Below are 19,024 nucleotides of genomic sequence, written 5' to 3' on the forward strand. Positions count from 1 at the left end.
GTATGATCTGAGAAGTTCAAAAATATATATGTATATATTTGTAAAAGAAGATAGGTTTAATGACTGTGGGTATAAGCCAAGCCACCCTTGTTTTTCACTCTTAATCCCAATGGATGACATTATAAGGGAAAACCATAGAAGGACCTACCGAACAGTAATTGCATAAAATGGGGGTCTATTAGATCAAATAGTGATGTCATAGTACAATTTGTCCCAGCATGGGGGTTCTCACCTGGTTCCCTGTGTGTGTAAGTCTCCTTCCAGTGTTTCCACATGTAATTGGACCGCTGAATGGAGACCTTCATGAGTTATGGTGTATAAATATATATGTAGGGAAGTCTGTGGTAATTACGAGGGGAGGAGGAAGGGGGGATCCCTGAGGCTACTCACATCACCTGGATAAAGGATCCAAGTGGATTCTGTAGGATCCGGAGGGACGGGAGAGGGCTCATCTTACCATTGACATGCCAGATGAGTCTCACGTCACAGCCGTGGTGTGTACCTCCTCCGAATCCATCTTCCAGGTATCCCAGATGGAATGTGGGTGGCGGCTAAATTGCTTCCAGCTGATCTCTATCAGCAAGGGGGAGGCAGGGCTGTGCCAATGACCGGGGAGAGGATCGGGGCTGGCTGAGCTCCGGAAATTACGCAAAGCGGAAGTGCATCATTGGCGCTGTGCATTCCAAGTGGGCGGACGTCTGAAACTGGAAGTGATGTGACCCTGAAGTTGCTTAAGAACGGGGACCAAGAAGGAATATAAATATCCACCCAGGTATTGCCTCTGTGGGATTTAGACTTGGGCAGAGGGATTCATTTTAGTGATTTGAATCATTTGGATCAGTTCAGTGAAATGATTTGAATCACTGAATGGACTCACGACTCATTTCCTCCAAGCTAAGATTAACCACTTCCCACCCGGCCAATGCATATATACGGCCGGGTGGGAGCCGTCTACTCCTGATAGGCCGTTCAGGAACGTCCTTCAGGAGTAGCGGGATCGCGCGCGCGCGCGCTCGCGCAGCGGCGCGATCCCGATGTGCTCGTGTCACCCGGACACGGCACATCTCAGATCGGCAGGAGGGCTCTGTGATTGGCCCTCCTGATCACATGACGGCCGTGTCCAATCACGGCCGTCATGTGATGTAAACAAACAGCCGGTTGCTAGGCAATCGGCTCTCCTCTCCTCACACGGAAGTCACCGCTGAGGAGAGGAGAGCAGAACGCTGCAGCCGGCTGATGATCAGTGAGTATGGGCTGCTTTTTACAGCTTTTTACTCACTGATCATCAGTGTAGTGTAAACACACAACACACCACACAGTACAAACACAGTCCCCACATATGTCCCCAAAACACACATGTCCCCAAAACATACATGTCCCCAAATAATAAAAACACTTGTCCCTAATAATAAAAACATGTCCCCCACATATGTCCCACTAAAATCACATGTCCCAATGATTATCTGCACACATATGTACGTGATCACCTGCACACATATGTACATGATCATTTGCGTACATATGTCCGTGATCACACAAACCAATTATTATACACTTAACGGAATTTTTTTTTACAAAAAACATGTAGCAGAATACATTTTGGCTTAAATTTATGACAAAATTAGATTTTATTGGATTTCTTTTCAAATAGAAAAAAGAAAATATTGTTTTTTTTCCAAATTTCCGCTATTTTTGCGCTTATATCGCAAAAAAAAAAAAACGGAGTCGTGAATAAATAACACCAAAATAAAGCTCTATTTGTGCGAACAAAATGATAACAATTTCATTTGGGTACAGTGTAGCATGACCGCGCAATTGTCACTGAAAGCGCTAGAGCGCTGAAAGCTGAAAATTGGGCTGGGAAGGAAGGGGGTGAAAGTGCCCTGTATTGTAGTGGTTAAGGATCATAACTTCAGTCCTGTGATACTCTCAGTCAGTACAGTCAGCATATTCAATGTTAAGTAACTTTATTTTGCTGCAAGAACTATTCTATAAACTCTGCAGTACAGCAAAAAATTAAAAAACAGATACCTTGAATTATAAAAAAATATTAACATAACCAAAAATACAAATTATACCTCGTTCTGCACACCAAAAACATGAAAAAAATAAAGGTTAAATGGATCCTGACCTGAACATTGAAAAACATTATTATCTGCTCCGGTTTTAAGTTCAAATTTAAAAAAAAGATTTTTTAAACTTTTTTAACTGGGAAGTTGCATCTGATATTCAGTTATTATTTGCTTGTGATTCCATAGAGACTCATTGTGAGCTCTCTAGATGGAGTCATTCATAGATTCAGGAGTCATGCTGCTGGCTCCTACATACACAGCTCATTGTAATATACAGAATGATTGTGTGCTCTGTGATTTGGGCCGGGTTTACACAGTGCTGCGCTCAGTGCCCTGTGTGACATCTGTGCAAATCACATGCAATGTCAGGGCCATGCAAATACAGACATTCAGATTTGTACGACTGAATTTCCATCCCATTCAGCTAGCTGCTGCATAACAATGATATCCCTCTTCAAAGTGAGGACTTATATGGGCGTGTGGTGGTGAGGAAGTGGTTAAAGAAGATTGTTTTTAACAAATGTTTTTCATTGATGTCCCCCAGGGCAGTACCCGGCCCCTTACCCTTTTTATGGCCAATTAATTGCATATAAGCCTTCAAAATAGGGACTTTTGATTTTTGCAGTTCGGGTCCCATAAACTACAATGGGGTTTGCCATTCAGGTCCAAACTTTTGTGATGTTTGAAAGTTCTGCCATGAACCAAACAAGAGGATGTTCAGCCCATCACTAGTGACTACACATAATACTCTGCAGTGGGATGGGTGACACACAATGCCCTGGTAGGGGTAACACACAATGAACTAGGAGGGGGTGACACAGAATCTTCCTGGGGGGTGACACACAATGATTGGGAGTGATGGTTAAAATAAACAATTTTTTCCAATGAAAATTGGGTCAGTAAAATGTATTGTCAGTAAACTTTGACACAACAGGACAGTGTCTTGTATGAATAAAGTTTGTTGTAATGTTTGGTCCTTGTGCCGTTGTCACAGAACATCATCCAGGAGCCAATCCACATGCAGCTCTGAAAGTGCAGGAACCGCTGTCACTCATAGAGAGTAGGTGGGGCAGAGGCGGGGCTCCAATCAAATGACAATGGAGGTGGAGCTGTAGCGGTGATCTGATGGGCGGTGCAGCCAGTGTGTCACCGCAGGCTTGTAGTACAATAGATGGGAGCGCGCATGCACAGGTGCCCCTATCAGATCAGTGCTGTGAAGGGGGTACAGGTCACACACAATACTGAACAGAAATGATGCCATTTAGAAGAGGGAAAGAAGACAAAGATTACTATTAGGCCGCGTACACACGCGGGGACTGTTCGGCCAACTTTGTCCGCTGAACAGTGTTTCGGCGGACAGTCCGCCCGTGTGTGGGCGTTCAGCGGACAGTTTCAGCGAACAGTCCGCTGAACAAGGTTTTTCGGAATTTCCGAAAAACTGTCCGCTGAAACCTTGTTTCAGCGAACAGTTCCCTCGTGTGTAGGCTTGTTCGACAAACTAAGTTCCGCGCATGCTCAGAAAGGCTTTACACGCCGAAAGTTATAATGCAGTGTATAGGACGTCGTATTTTTCGTCCCGTCGTACGTGCCGTTCACGTCATCGCGCACGGTTTCAGCAAACTGTTTGTCCGTCGTGTGTGGCCATGTCCGTCCATGCTAATTTTGAGCGGACTGTTTGCCGAAACTGTTTGACGGACAAAGTTGGCCGAACAGTCCCCGCGTGTGTACGCGGCCTTACTGGAATTCTATATTTAAGGATCAGAAAGAGAAAATAAAAGCTGAGAGTTGATGTGACTTTACTCCGATATCATCCATTCTGGACATTCTCTTCATATCAGGATCCGTGTATTACCTGAGAGGGGGAGGGGCTCCCACACACCATCTTCTTATCTTCTTCTGTCTATAGATACTTTCCAGCCTCTTCCTTCACCCCTTCATAGAAGAATAAAATGAGAGTGTTAGAGGAAGAAATGTCGCTGTGATGATGGAAGGGGGGAGGGGTTCATACTGAGCTCTGTAAGAAATGATGGAAAAGTGAGGGGCCCTCACCATGGCAGGGGCCACACACTCATCTCCATCCAACCATTGGGATATCAGACTGTATGCCGAGTGTGCTGGGCTGTCATGTGTACAGGCTGAGAACACACATCTGATTGGCTCATTTATACTGACACATTGGATGGACCTCGGGGGATGGGTTATTTTTTCTGTAAAGGTAAAACCTTGTGGAAGATTGTAGGACCGGACTAATATTATTATTGGTGGATCTGTTTTTCCCATCCCCCATCTGTAATGATAAAACTTGGGATGAGGAATAAATTCTCCATCATCTGGGAAATCTGTGACTGGCACAGGAAATCTCAATCATCTCTCTCATTATCTGTATAACTACAGAGACCTCCAATGGGCTCTACAGAAATTGTATAGAATGTTTGTCACCCGTCCTTCCATTTTCATTACAGAGCAGCCCGGGAGTCAGAAGACCTCCCAACAATGTCCCATCTCCATCATCTCATCTCCATCATCTCACCCCCATCATCTCATCCCCATCATCTCATCCTCATCATCTCATCCCCATCATCTCATCTGCATCATCTCATCGCCATCATCTCATCGCCATCATCTCATCCCCATCATCTCATCTCCATCATCTCATCATCTCATCCCCATCATCTCATCTCCATCATCTCATACCCTTCATCTCACCTCCATCATCTCACCGCCATCATCTCATCTCCATCATCTCATCACCATCATCTCACCTCCATCATCTCATCACCATCATCTCACCTCCATCATCTCATCTCCATCATATCATCTCACCTCCATCATCTCATCACCATCATCTTATCCCCATCATCTCACCTCCATCATCTCATCCCCACCATCTCATCTCCATCATCTCGCCTCCATCATCTCATCTACATCATCTCACCTCCATCATCTCACCACCATCTCATCCCCATCATCTCACTCCATCATCTCATCCCCATCATCTCACCCCCATCATCTCACCTCCATCATCTCACCTCCATCATCTCACCCCCATTATCTCATCCCCATCATCTCATCCCTATCATCTCACCTCCATCATCTCACCTCCATCATCTCACTCCATCATCTCATCCCCATCATCTCCCCTCCATCATCTCATCACCATCATCTTATCCCCATCATCTCACCTCCATCATCTCACCTCCATCATCTCACTCCATCATCTCATCCCCATCATCTCACCCCCATCATCTCATCCCCATCATCTCATCCCCATCATCTCATCCCCATCCAATGTGGTCTACATTTTATTATTCACATTTTTGTTGGCATCCTTCTCTGGTGAGAGTTTGTTTCTTCTACTTCTCTATCAGGCTTATTTCAACACTCAGCTGCTAAAGATGAATCTATGCTACTTTTACCATGCCGCCTGCTTATGAGCTGCTTCACACTTGTGTTGTGGGAGGCCTGTCAGGTGTGCTAGCATGCAATTATGTTTGTTTGCTGAACTGACAATCTGGTTCTACATTTGTGTGCTGACTACTAATAGTGTCAGGCTTTGTTGCTGACTGGTTATATTATCTCAGTTTATTACTGTGCCTAACATGTTATCAGGACCTGGGTCCTACTGAGACGTACTTTACCATATGATTTCCAAGAACAATTAATAAGCTCCCGAAGAAGCTTTCAATTGTGAAACATGTAGAGCGCTTTTTTTTTGCATACTACATCATGTTTGCAGGATTACAATGATGTTTAATGTCATTCATTTTTTGTCCAAGAGAGATGTCAGTTTTGCTTTTATTGCAAAAAAGTTTTCAAATATGTTCTTTTGTATTATTATGTGTTTAATAAACAATTATGTCACTTTTTATAATTGGTGCCTATAAAGTGCATTTTTTTTGCATCTTGCTTCTATTTACTATTCACATTCTAAGACTTAGTATGTGTGTTTCCTCCAATATAACAGATCTTACCGTCTTTTCACAGAGAAGCCGGCATTCCGGAGGACCTCACAACATCGTCTCACTTCTGACTTTGAGATCTTCTCATCATCGTCATCGTCATGATCATCATCATCATCATCATCATCATCATCATCATCATTGTAATAATCATCATCATCATTGTAATAATCATCATCATCATCATCAATGTAATAATCATAATAATGATCACCCAATGTTATATACAGATAGGTCAGAGTTCGGTTTGTGGAGATAACGAAGGAAAGATCATCACAGCACCGTAATGTCCCATTACTGCACCTAATACTGGAGGGAGAAGCAGGAAAGAGGTGAAATGTTCTTCCAGGGAGGGGCAGAAGTAGACACATCCAATGAAAAAATCAGTGGGCGGGGTCTTAGAAAATGAAATGTTGGGACATTTGGATGGAATATTGGTAGGACCTCCCCTGTGAAATGGAGGTAAGTCGTCACCCACCTGAATAGTCTAATGCTCCGTACACACGGTCGGACTTTCTGACGGAAAATGTGCGATCGGATCATCATGTTGTCGGAAATTCCAACCGTGTGTGGGCTCCATCGGACTTTTCCCATCTAAATTTCCGACACACAAAGTTTGAGAGCTGGATCTAAAATTTTCCAACAACAAAATCCGTTGTTGGAAATTTTGATCGTGTGCACACAATTCCGATGTACAAAGTTCCACACATGCTCGGATTCAAGCAGAAGAGTCGCACTGGCTGTTGAACTACATTTTTCTTGGCTCGTCATACGTCTTGTACCTCACCGCGTTCTTGACATTCGGAATTTCTGACCAACATTGTGTGACCGTGTGTATGCAAGATAAGTTTGAGCCAACATCCGTCAGAAAAAATCAGTGGATTTTGTTGTCAGAATGTGCGATCATGTGTACGGGGCATTAGTGTAGCGTTACACTGTTGCGGGTACATTGCAGCGTACGTGGTAACGCACACATTGGAGGTGTGAATAGCTCCATATAGATTCCCTTTCACACTAAACTGTGGCACATCGATGGGAAGCGGCCACATAGGAAATAATGGGATTTCTACTTCACACGCGTCTCCATGCAGCAAAATCCATGAGGATCTCTAAACACACTGACAAGTAATGATAATATGTCAGCAGATCAACCAATCATTGGACAGTCAGCCCTCGGGCAGAGCCAGGTGATGTCATTTCCTGCCTGGAACTGAAACATGAAGTGGTTCTGGTGAGTGATATTATCTACTACCCAATTGGCTTCTGGATATGCTGACATATTATTGGTTGTCAGTGCATTTATTGTCAATAAAGAGACAATTGTTTTGAAGGACGGACTTCACTATTGGGGACATTTTTGTTTTGTTTGAAGTTCTATATCCAGCCAATCAGGAGGGACCAGTTCCCTTAAAAGGACCCCACACTTGTGACAGCTGATCTTGTGGGAAGTCCCCCGGGCCCATTAAGCCCCCAGAGGGGGGACAAGCACATGACACCTATATTGTATATGGGGCAATACCTGAGGGGACATTTCATCAGCACGGAGGTGGAGGACTCTGAACACACTTCATTTTGTAGTAACACACTGGAGGGGGCGCCATCATTGAGGAAGATTGAAATATAGATAAAATAAGCCGCGCTGAGGTATTAATCTAATAGGTTGCTGCCGTCCCCCTAATTCTCAGCCCCCTTGGAGGCAGTGAATTTGCAACTGATATATAAATAAGAATAGGGACCCTGGCGCTACCTCAAGAGTGTATAAATTATAGGGTACACCCTTATCACATGAGGTGATCTGAGGTCTATCTACTATATTAATCCTATATCCCGTGGGTAATAGGAGAAAGATCCCAATATGAACAGGAAAAAGACCAGACTATATAGTCCAGACCACCTAAAAAAAAATTATATTCTTAGGTGTATAATAACAGGCACAGGGTAAGGTCCAACCACCCCCCTTTTTTCTGTATACATCTGTGTCAATCTATGAGGGTACTATGTGGTAGGGATAATCTAAATTGATAAGGTATATCACATCATAGACACATAACCAGGCAATAAAAGTAAAATTGAAATAAAAATAAAATAATAGGACAATAATTGGCTTATATAGCTTACTGTCACTTCCCACTTATCTGGTTATATATAGTTTGTACAGTCCTTATTTTATGGGTAGATCAGCCAGATCATCCACCTTATTTCACTCCTCTGGTGTGCGGTTGATGCCTCTATAGGTCAGGTGCAGGCAAGCCAGTAGATCCTCAGGGAGATGGAAAAATATATCCCATAGTGCAGTAACTTGTTGTCACCAAAAAAGCTTTTATTCGTTAAAACATTTTAATTACAGACCGTCTCAAAAAGCCATAAAAATCATCCAAAGCCCACAGATACAATTAGGATGAAAAAATTAAAATAAAGATAAAAGTACAGAAATTAAAAAAAAACAGCAAAGACCATACAAAAAAAATGACAAAAATGAAAAAGTCCTTAGTTGGTTAAAAAATACTTAAAAATGGCCAGGACCAGAAATATATTAATTAGTTGATAAATTTGTAAATTATCAAATTAATAAATGCAGGGGACAGAGGTAGTTCAATTGAGTATGTCCATTAAGTAAGAACGTCTTGAACACCCTGGTTTCTCAAAAGAACAATGCCCCATACACTGAAGCAAAAATTAGGGGAGAAATTTCTATTATAAGCTCCGGTTTGTATACCAGGAAGCAGCGGGGAGAGGAACGCATGCTGTCTCCCCGTTGCTTCCTGGTTTACAAACCGGAGCTTATAATATACATTTCTCCCCTAATTTTTGCTTCAGTGTATGGGGGCATTGTTCTTTTGAAAAACCAGGGTGTTCAAGGCGCTCTTACTTAACCACTTACAGACCGGACCATTTTGCTGGTCAAAGACCAGACCACTTTTTGTGATTCGACACTGCGTCGCTTTAACTGAAAATTGCACTGTCATGCGACTTGGCTCCCAAACAAAATTGATGTCCTTTTTTTCCCACAAATAGAGCTTTCTTTTGGTGGTATTTGATCACCCCTGCGGTTTTTATTTTATTTATTTTTTTATATATTGCGCTATAAACAAAAATGGAGCGTCAATTTTGAAAATCACATTATTTTTAACTTTTTGTTATAATAAATATCCCCAAAAATATATAAAAAAAAATTTTTTTTGCTCAGTTTAGGCTGATACGTATTCTTCTACATATTTTTTGTAAAAAAATCGCAATAAGCGATTATTGATTGGTTTGCGCAAAAGTTATAGCGTTTACAAAATAGGGATAGTTTTATGGCATTTTTATTCATAATTTTTTATTATTTTTTTACTAGTAATGGCGGTGATCAGCAATTTTTATTGTGACTGCGACATCATGGCGGACACATCGGACATTTTTGACACATTTTTGGGACCATTGTCAGTTATACAGCAATCAGTGCTATATAAATGCAGTGATTCCTGTGTAAATGACACTGGCAGTGAAGGGGTTAACCAGTGGGTGGCAGTGTAGGGGTTAAGTGTTGCTAGGGGTGTGTTACTAACTGTGGGGGGTTGGGCTTTCATTTAGTGAACACTGATCTCTGCTCCAATCACATGGAGCAGAGGTCAGCGTCACTAGTTGCTAGGCAGAATGTGGAAATGCTGTTTAATTACAACGGCATTTGTCCATTCAGCCGCCCCATGAGACGATCGCGGGTATGCCCGTGGCGATTGAGTCTGCAGGACCCGCAACCGGACTCACGGGGGTCCCGACCGGTGCGCTCGTGATGGCAGGGCGGCATTGAAGATTGGACGTACCTGTATGCCAATATGCCTGCCCGTGCCATACATCGGCGTGTGCTGGACGGGAACCGGTTAATGGACATACTCAATTGAACTACCTCTGTCCCCTGCATTTATTCATTTGATAATTTACAAATTTATCAACTAATTAATATATTTCTGGTCCTGGCCATTTTTTAAGTATTTTTTAACCAACTAAGGACTTTTTCATTTTTGTCCTTTTATTTTTATTTTTATTTTTTCATCCTAATTGTATCTGTGGGCTTTGGATGATTTTTTATGGCTTTTTGAGACGGTCTGTAATTAAAATGTTTTAACGAATCAAAGCTTTTTTGGTGACAACAAGTTACTGCACTATGGGATATATTTTTTCATCTCCCTGAGGATCTACTGGCTTGCCTGCACCTGACCTATAGAGGCATCAACCGCACACCAGAGGAGTGAAATAAGGTGGATGATCTGGCTGACAAGTGTTTGGAGATTGGGATTTACACGCATAACTACCCCCTGTGGATACAGGGATCCGGTGAGTGGGGACCTGAGGGGGTGAGCATAGAAGTCAAAGTCATAAGGGCAATAGGATAGGGAAATTTGATGGGGGCAATTTGATGGGGTAGTTTTGATGGAGCAATTTTGATGAGGGCAATCTGATGGGGCAATTTTGATGGAGAAATTTTATGGAGCAATTTTGATGAGGGCAATAGGATGGGGCAGTTTTGATGGGGCAATTTTGATGGTGGCAGTATAAAGGGGCAAATTTGATGGGGGCAATATGATGGGGCAATTTTGATGGTGGCAGTAGGATGGGACAATTTTGATGGTGGCAGTAGGATGGGGCATTTTTGATGGGGGCAGTAGGATGGGGCCATTTTGATGGTGGCAGTAGGATGGGGCCATTTTGATGGTGGCAGTAGGATGGGGCAATTTTGATGGGGCAGTATGATGGGGAAATTTTGATGGTGGCAGTATGATGGGGCAATTTTGATGGTGGCAGTAGGATGGAGCATTTTTGATTAGGGCAATATGATTGGGCAGTTTTTATGGGGCAATTTTGGTGGTGGAAGTATAATGGAGATAGCTTCTGCAAAATGTAATTGCTTTTTAAACAATTCTAATTGTAAATGATATCCCTCTTTCTGTGCAGAGGTTTGAGACCTTTACTAGAATACATGAATCATGAGGATTATAGGGGGAGATTTATCTACAAAGTAACATTTCTCCAGAGCACGGCTTTATATATACAAGTGCCTTAAATGTCCCCTTAGGGGTATTTATTTGTTTCTAACAAGTTTTGAATGTGGCACTACTGAGAGGAAATCCTCACCGACTCCATTTCTATAATTACCGGGATAAAGTTGTTAGTTTTCTGTATAAAGTGTATTAATACCAATTCATTATTCTGCAGCACATTGTTCCAGCACTGAGGTTGTGGTAGTAGCAGACATATATTCTATGTAGTATTTGCTTTGTATTATCATTTTTGTTGTGTAATTATTATTTGTAAGTATCAGGATCAGGCGGTTAGGTGGTTTGTTACATAGTTACACAGCTGTATAGTAACACTGGGGTTGTGTTAACACTTACCTCTGCAGGTAGGTTGTCTGTCTGTGTAATATAGAGCAGAGCTACACTAGTTTGTTATTTAGTGTATAAAATATGAACAAACATAAAGAATGACAGAAGATACAACAAAGACAAAAGGACAGACACAGTCTGCCTGTGAGAATAAAACAGAAAAAACTTTTTCTGAGGATTATCCTGTGACAGGAACATGTCAGGAACATCCGCTATTCACCAGTTAGACCGGCACCATGGGAATCACCCCGTCCATATCTCAGGATCCTCAATTTATGGATGTGTGTCAGGGAAATAGGCGCAACCTTGCGAGGTACGTTCGTGTTAACGCGCGTCAGTGCACGCGGAGGCGCAATGTGGTTCCAAGATCAACGCCCGACGTTACGTCTGATCGAGTGCGAGTACGCGGTGTGTTACGCGTCATAGGCGTACGAACGCTATGGCGCGCACACGACGTGACCTAGGCACCTTGCCTATTTAACCACTTGAGGACCGCCGTATTGCCATTGTACGTCAGCACAATGGCACAGGCAGGCACAATCACGTACATCTACGTGATTGCCTTCCAGCGGGTGGGGGGTCCGATCGGACCCCCTCCCGCTGTTTACGGCGGTCCGATTCGGTCCAGGAGCGCTCCGTGATGAGGGGATGGCCGTTGGTTTTCGGCCACCCCCTCTGGATCGCTCCTGGCCAATGAGAAGCTTCCTCCCCTGTGTATTGTTTACACAGGAAGGAGGAAGTGATGTCATTCTCCTCGGGGCGGTCTTTTTGACCGGACTACGAGGAGAAGAGTAAAAGTAAGTGTGCACCAACACTACACTGACATGTAGGTACACACAGGCACACAAACCCCCCCCGATCCCCCCCCCGATCGCCCCCCGATCCCCCCCCGCCCCCCCTCCCCCCCCAGTCACAGTGTCACTGATTGCATTGATCATTTCTTTACTGATCAATGCATTCAGTGTCAGTTGTGACAGTAAAAACTGTCAGGACAGTTAGTGTTAGGTCCAGGGTAGCCCCCTATCACCCCCCAATAAAGATTTAACCCCCTGATTGCCCCTAGAGTTAACCCTTTCACCCCCTTTTGCCAGTGTCACTAAGCGATCATTTTTCTGATCGCTGCATGTGTCGCTAGTGTCGCTAGGTAGCTAGTTATTTTTTTAGGTTCACCGCCAGGTTTTTATATCGCTAGGTACCCCGATATACTACCCAATAATGTTTTTAACCCCCTGATTGCCGCTAGTTAACCCTTTCACCCCCTTTTGCCAGTGTCACTAAGCGATCGTTTTTCTGATCGCTGCATTAGTGTCGCTACAGTCGCTAGGTAGCTAGTTATTTTTTTAGGTTCACCGCCAGGTTTTTATAGCGCTAGGTACCCCGATATACTACCCAATAATGTTTTTAACCCCCTGATTGCCGCTAGTTAACCCTTTCACCCCCTTTTGCCAGTGTCACTAAGCGATCATTTTTCTGATCGCTGCATGTGTCGCTAGGTAGCTAGTTATTTTTTTAGGTTCACCGCCAGGTTTTTATATCGCTAGGTACCCCGATATACTACCCAATAATGGTTTTAACCCCCTGATTGCCGCTAGTTAACCCTTTCACCCCCTTTTGCCAGTGTCACTAAGCGATCGTTTTTCTGATCGCTGCATTAGTGTCGCTACAGTCGCTAGGTAGCTAGTTATTTTTTTAGGTTCACCGCCAGGTTTTTATAGCGCTAGGTACCCCGATATACTACCCAATAATGGTTTTAACCCCCTGATTTCCGCTAGTTAACCCTTTCACCCCCTTTTGCCAGCGATCACAGTATAAGTGTCACTGGTGACGCTGGTTAGCCAGTTAGTTATTTAGGTTCCCCGTCAGGTTTTTATATAGCGCCAGGGACCCCCATATACTACCTAATAAAAATTTGAACCCCCTGATTGCCCCTAGTTAACCCTTTCACCACTGATCACCGTATAAGTGTTACGGGTGACTCTGGTTAGTTTGTTTTTTATAGCATTTTATATTCAAATCCGGAAGGCAGTGCTTGGTTTTCGGGGTCCCGTACGTGGCTAGGCTCCCAAAAAGTCCCCCACATGTGGTATCCCCGTACTCGGGAGAAGCAGCAGAATTTATTTTGGGGTGTAATTTGACTTCTGCCCATAGCATGTGTGAGCAATATATCATTTAGTGACAACTTTGTGCAAAAAAAAAAAAAAGTTTGTAATATTCCCGCAACTTTTGGCAAAATATAAAATATTCCATGGACTCAACATGCCTCTCAGTAAATAGCTTGGGGTGTCTACTTTCCAAAATGGGGTCATTTGGGGGGGTTTTGTGCTATTTTGGCATTTTATGGCCTTCGAAACTGTGATAGGTAGTGAGGAGTTAAATCAAAAATTTGCACCCTTAGAAATCCTGAAGATGGTGATTGGTTTTCGGGGTGCCGTGCGCGACTAGACTCCCAAAAAGTCCCACACATGTGGTATCCCCGTACTCGGGAGAAGCAGCAGAATGTATTTTGGGGTGTCATTTCACATATGCCCATAGCATGTGTGAGCAATATATCATTTAGTGACAACTTGGTGCAAAAAAAAAAAAAGTTTGTAATATTCCCGCAACTTGTGGCAAAATATAAAATATTCCATGGACTCAACATGCCTCTCAGTAAATAGCTTGGGGTGTCTACTTTCCAAAATGGGGTCATTTTGGGGGGTTTTGTGCTATTTTGGCATTTTATGGCCTTCGAAACTGTGATAGGTAGTGAGGAGTTAAATCAAAAATTTGCACCCTTAGAAATCCTGAAGGTGGTGATTGGTTTTCGGGGTGCCGTGCGCAACTAGACTCCCAAAAAGTCCCACACACGTGGTATCGCCATACTCGGGAGAAGTAGCGGAATATATTTTGGGGTGCAATTCCACATATAACCATGGCATGTGTGAGCAATATATCATTTAGTGACAACTTTTTGTAAAAAAAATTTTTTTTTTTTTTTTTTGTCATTATTCAATCCCTTAGGACAAAAAAAATAAATATTCAATGGGCTCAACATACCCATCAGCAATTTCCTTGGGGTGTCTACTTTCCAAAATGGGGTCATTTGGGGGGGATTTGTACTGCCCTGCCATTTTAGCACCTCAAGAAATGAGATCGGCAGTCATAAATTAAAAGCTGTGTAAATTCCAGAAAATGTACTCTAGTTTGTAGACGCTATAACTTTTGCGCAAACCAAAAAATATACGCTTATTGACATTTTTTTTACTAAAGACATGTGGCTGAATAAATTTTGCCCTCAATGTATGACTAAAATTTAGTTTATTCGATTTTTCTTATAACAAAAAGAAGAAAATATCTTTTTTTTTCAAAATTTTCGCTCTTTTTCCATTTATATCGCAAAAAAAAAAATCGCAGAGGCAATCAAATACCATCAAAAGAAAGCTCTATTTGTGGAAAGAAAAGGACGCAAATTTCGTTTGGGTGCAATATTGCATGACCGCGCAATTACCAGTTAAAGCAGCGCAGTGCGAAATTGCAAAAAGACCTCTGGTCCTTAAGGTGTTTATTGGTCCGGAGCTGAAGTGGTTAAATGGTCACCTGACAGTGCCGCATCGCTGGATTATCGTCAGCTTCTCCTGTGTACCTGTGTCCGTGATTCCTGCTGTCTGATCTCCTGTGTACCGACCCTGCTTGTTTGACCTGCTTCTGTTGTTCTCCTGGCTCCTACCTCTGGCTTGTACCCGACGTCCCTTGTCTGCTCCCTGCACCCAACCTCGGCTTGGCTTGGCTCCTGCTCTCCGGTCTTCAGCTCAGGACCCATTGCTCCGACCTCAGGACTGATCTTCTGTGTTTGAGCCTTGGCCTGGCCTTGACCCTGCTATTGGACTTCTGTTATCTCTCTCCTGAACTTCCTTGCACAGTTGCCTCCGGGGACTTGTTTACTCAGCTATTATCATCTGCTGCTGCTACCAGGCAACCTGTGCTACTGTGGGCACTGCATCCCTGTGTCATCTTCAGGGTTGTGCTGCACTCGGCCGCAAGGGGAGCCCTTTCAGCATCTCGGCCTCCCCTTAGATCGTAACAGTATAATCCAGCCATGTCAGAGGCCGACAGAGGTGACTCCCCAATGGAGGCCATTCTACAAGAAGTCATGGCCCTTACCCCAGCTATTCAGGAACTCCAAGAAAGGTATCTCTGGCTGAAGGAACATTTGCAGCACTCTCCTGAGTCGCCCATCCCCTCCGGCCAAGGTTCTGCTACCATAATTACAACCTCTCCAGAGCCACGAGTTCTAGCCCCAGAGTGCTTTCATGGGGACAGAAGAAAATTTAGATACTTCAAGAACTCATGTTATTTATACTTTGTGACAGTGGGCTCACTTTGGACACAGGGTGAATAAAAGAAACCCCCGATATGGTCTGTGATAGCCATATTCAAGGCTGTATATACATTGTATATAGATTGGATGTATACTGTATATGGGGGTTAAGTATCATTGCTGTGAGGAATTAAGTTGTTTTGCATTTCTATTGTTCATTTAAGTCTGTCCTTGTGTGTATTGTAAAGTGCCAGACAGACTGGCTGCCAACCCTTTGTGAAAAGATATGTATTGGATGGGTTCGTTTGAAGCCTAGCAGACGTCAGGATGAGGTGTTGAGTCTTGGGATGTGTGGGTGGAGCTGGGCCCTTGTTCATGTTAAAGCATGTGCCTTGAATTGTGTATAAAGTGACAATGTTTCTCATTCCTAAAGTCATTCCTACTACAGAGTGCGTCTCGTCTTTTTGCCAGAGGGGTCGGCTCCTATAGGAAAGGGTCGTTTAGCTGTGGATATTGGTAGCGAGTGGATGTGTGTCTAGGAGGGGGAACATCGTAAATGGCGTTAACCCCCTTTATATTAGGGGTTCCGTTACATTGGTGGCAGCAGTGGGATCTTCCCTCCAGTTACTGGGACACTTCAAACCACCACAGTAAATGACCAGCTATGTAGCCTGCAGGAAAGCCACACTGAAAGACTTACTTGAGAGCCGTGGAGGGACCAGTGGGACAAAGAACAAGGCCACCTTGATCAGGGAACTAACCGAGATGGATCAGAGGGATGGTGATGCAGGACCCCGGTCAGTTGAAGACTTGTTTCAGCAACGAGTTCGACAGCGGGTGGCATTATATGGTGCTAACCCATCAGAGACCGCCATACAGAATGCCATTAGAGCCATCCAGCTGCAGGATGAGCGACAGGAGAGAGAACTAGAGCGGCAGCATGAGCAGAGAATGGCAGAAATACGGCAATCGGAGACAACACCTAAAGATGCAGCGCCTGTCCGTAAGTTGCCCTTTCAGGCGTTCAAACTATTTAAGGAGGGAGAGGAGGAAGTTGAAGCATTCCTGCAGGACTTTGAGAGACTATGCCAGATACATGAAGTACTGCCCCAAGATTGGATCACCTTACTGGCAAGTAATTTAACTGGCAGAGTGGCGGATGCGTATCGGGCCCTGGAGGATGAGGACGCTAAAGACTATGACCGGGTAAAAGAAGCTCTACTAGCCCGATTTGCCATTACACCCGAAGCCAGCCGGATTAAGTATGGAGAATCCCGGAAACAAACCCACATAACATACGTGGAGTGGGCACATCGTCTGCAGCAAGACCTTAAGGGCTGGATCCAGGGAAGCCACGCTCATATCATAGAGGACATCACCCAACTAGTACTCTTAGAACAGTTCTTTAACCACACCCCTCCGGTACTACGGGATTGGGTACGAGATAAGCAACCACGGACTGTACAGCAAGCGGCTACTTTGGCCGATGAATATCTGGACTCTCGAAGGTCAGGCGGAAGCGAGCGCTATCCACCATCTCGGCCCAGTTTATCAGCCTCTAACACAGCTTCAGCACCAACCCCAGCGGCCACTTATCCTCAGCAGCCCAGGTTCAAACTCCCAGGACTATGCACAACCCATCAGGTGTTTCGGATGTAAACAGCTAGGGCAACAAAAGGCCAAACTGTCCATTAAATCCAGCCATCCAGTCCCAGTCATGGAGACAACCAGCAAGGGGGAGCTCCCGCACACCCATGCCTGCGGCCCACTGCGTTGAGGAGGAAGAACATTGGGGCGTCCTGCACGAGGCTGATCCAATACAAGCAGCTAACCGGGACAACAGGCAACAACACAGGCAGACGGTCCGGGTTAATGGAACGGTAGCCAATGGCTTACGTGATAGCGGCTCTACCATGACCCTACTACAGAAGAACCTCATCACAGAGAGCCAACACACCGGAGACACTGTAGCCGTGAGTAGCGGGAGGTACCATCTTCCGACTACCCATGGCCCGTGTTCACCTGGACTGGGGGGTTGGTTTGGGACACGTGAATGTGGGGGTGATGAAGGACTTGCCTGCGAATGTACTACTGGGGAATGATTTGGCCCCCCTCCTTTCTGCTTACACCCCGATGGGCCCCGATGAAGTCAACCCTGTGACTACCCGTGCACAGACACGTACTGCTGGAACCGGCCCGCTCGCTGCAGAGACCCAGGTGAGACTATCCTCCCCGACACGTACCTTAGATCAGGCGCGCCTAGGCTGGGATACCACAGAAGCATTCGGGAGGGAAACTCGGGAGGACCCGACCTTACACAAGTATAGGGCTAAGGCAGATACTCAGGAAAGGGGAATAGATGGGGAGCTGTTTGAATGGGATGGGGATAGACTGTATAGGATCCCTAAGCCATCTCAGAGAAGTAAGGCCCCTTCGCAGAAACAACAGCTGGTGGTACCTAAGAAATACCAGCTGGAGATTCTGCGAATCGGGCATGATGTGCCACTAGCAGGACATCTAGGGTTCCGTCGCACGGCCCATAGGATCACACAGAATTTCTTCTGGCCCAATTTTAGCCAGGATGTGCGACAATACTGCAAAACGTGTGACACATGTCAACGGATAGGGAAGAGGGGGGACCACCCTAAGGCTAAACTCATGTCCATGCCTATTATTGGGGAGCCCTTTTACCACATAGCCGTTGACATTGTGGGTCCCCTGGCCCGGCCTAGTCCATCCGGAAAGAAGTATATTCTCACAGCGGTGGACTACGCCACCCGTTACCCAGAGGCAGTAGCTATGTCCAACATTGAAGCAGAGACAGTAGCTGATGCCCTGGTTAAGATTTTTACCAGAGTGGGGTTCCCTAAGGAGATTCTCTCTGACCAGGGAACCCAGTTTACCGCGGTACTCACCCGGCAGTTGTGGAAGGTGTGCAATATTAAGCCCTTACTGAGCTCCCCCTACCACCCCCAGACTAATGGTCTCTGCGAATGCTTTAACGGGACCCTCAAGCAAATGCTGAGGACCTTTTCGGACTCTTGCAGAGACTGGGAGAGATTCCTGCCTCACCTGTTATTTGCGTACAGAGAGGTACCCCAGGAATCTACTGGGTTCTCGCCCTTCGAGTTGCTCTATGGGAGAAGGGTCCGCGGACCCCTCGATCTCATCAGAGGACACTGGGAGGAAGAGACAGAGCAAGAAGGGACCCCCATAGTACCCTATGATCTGGAACTCAGGGACCGCGTGGAGCAACTGTCTCTGATGGTAAGAGAGAATCTCCAGGCGGCCCAGGGAAGACAGAAGAGATGGTACGACCGGGGGGCCCGACAG

The 19,024-nt window shown here is 44.8% G+C and overlaps 1 protein-coding gene across 2 annotated transcripts in view; it reads right to left on the minus strand.

Annotated features, from left to right (window-relative positions):
- The window catches only part of LOC143961723 (NACHT, LRR and PYD domains-containing protein 3-like), a 174,766-nt gene that overhangs the window by 4,548 nt on the left and 151,194 nt on the right, over window positions 1–19,024 (minus strand). For both annotated transcript variants that reach the window (XM_077471053.1, XM_077471054.1), the window contains exons 8-9: window positions 6,044–6,340; window positions 3,925–4,004 (exon numbers count right to left, since the gene is read on the minus strand). In XM_077471053.1, coding sequence (XP_077327179.1) covers window positions 3,959–4,004; window positions 6,044–6,340 — 343 coding nt within the window. In that variant the 3' untranslated portion in view covers window positions 3,925–3,958. The remainder of the gene's footprint in view (window positions 1–3,924; window positions 4,005–6,043; window positions 6,341–19,024) is intronic.

This window comes from Lithobates pipiens, unplaced genomic scaffold (genome assembly GCF_037356315.1).
Source record: "Lithobates pipiens isolate NorthernLeopardFrog02 unplaced genomic scaffold, aLitPip1_a1.2 Scaffold_8, whole genome shotgun sequence".
NCBI lineage: Eukaryota > Metazoa > Chordata > Amphibia > Anura > Ranidae > Lithobates > Lithobates pipiens.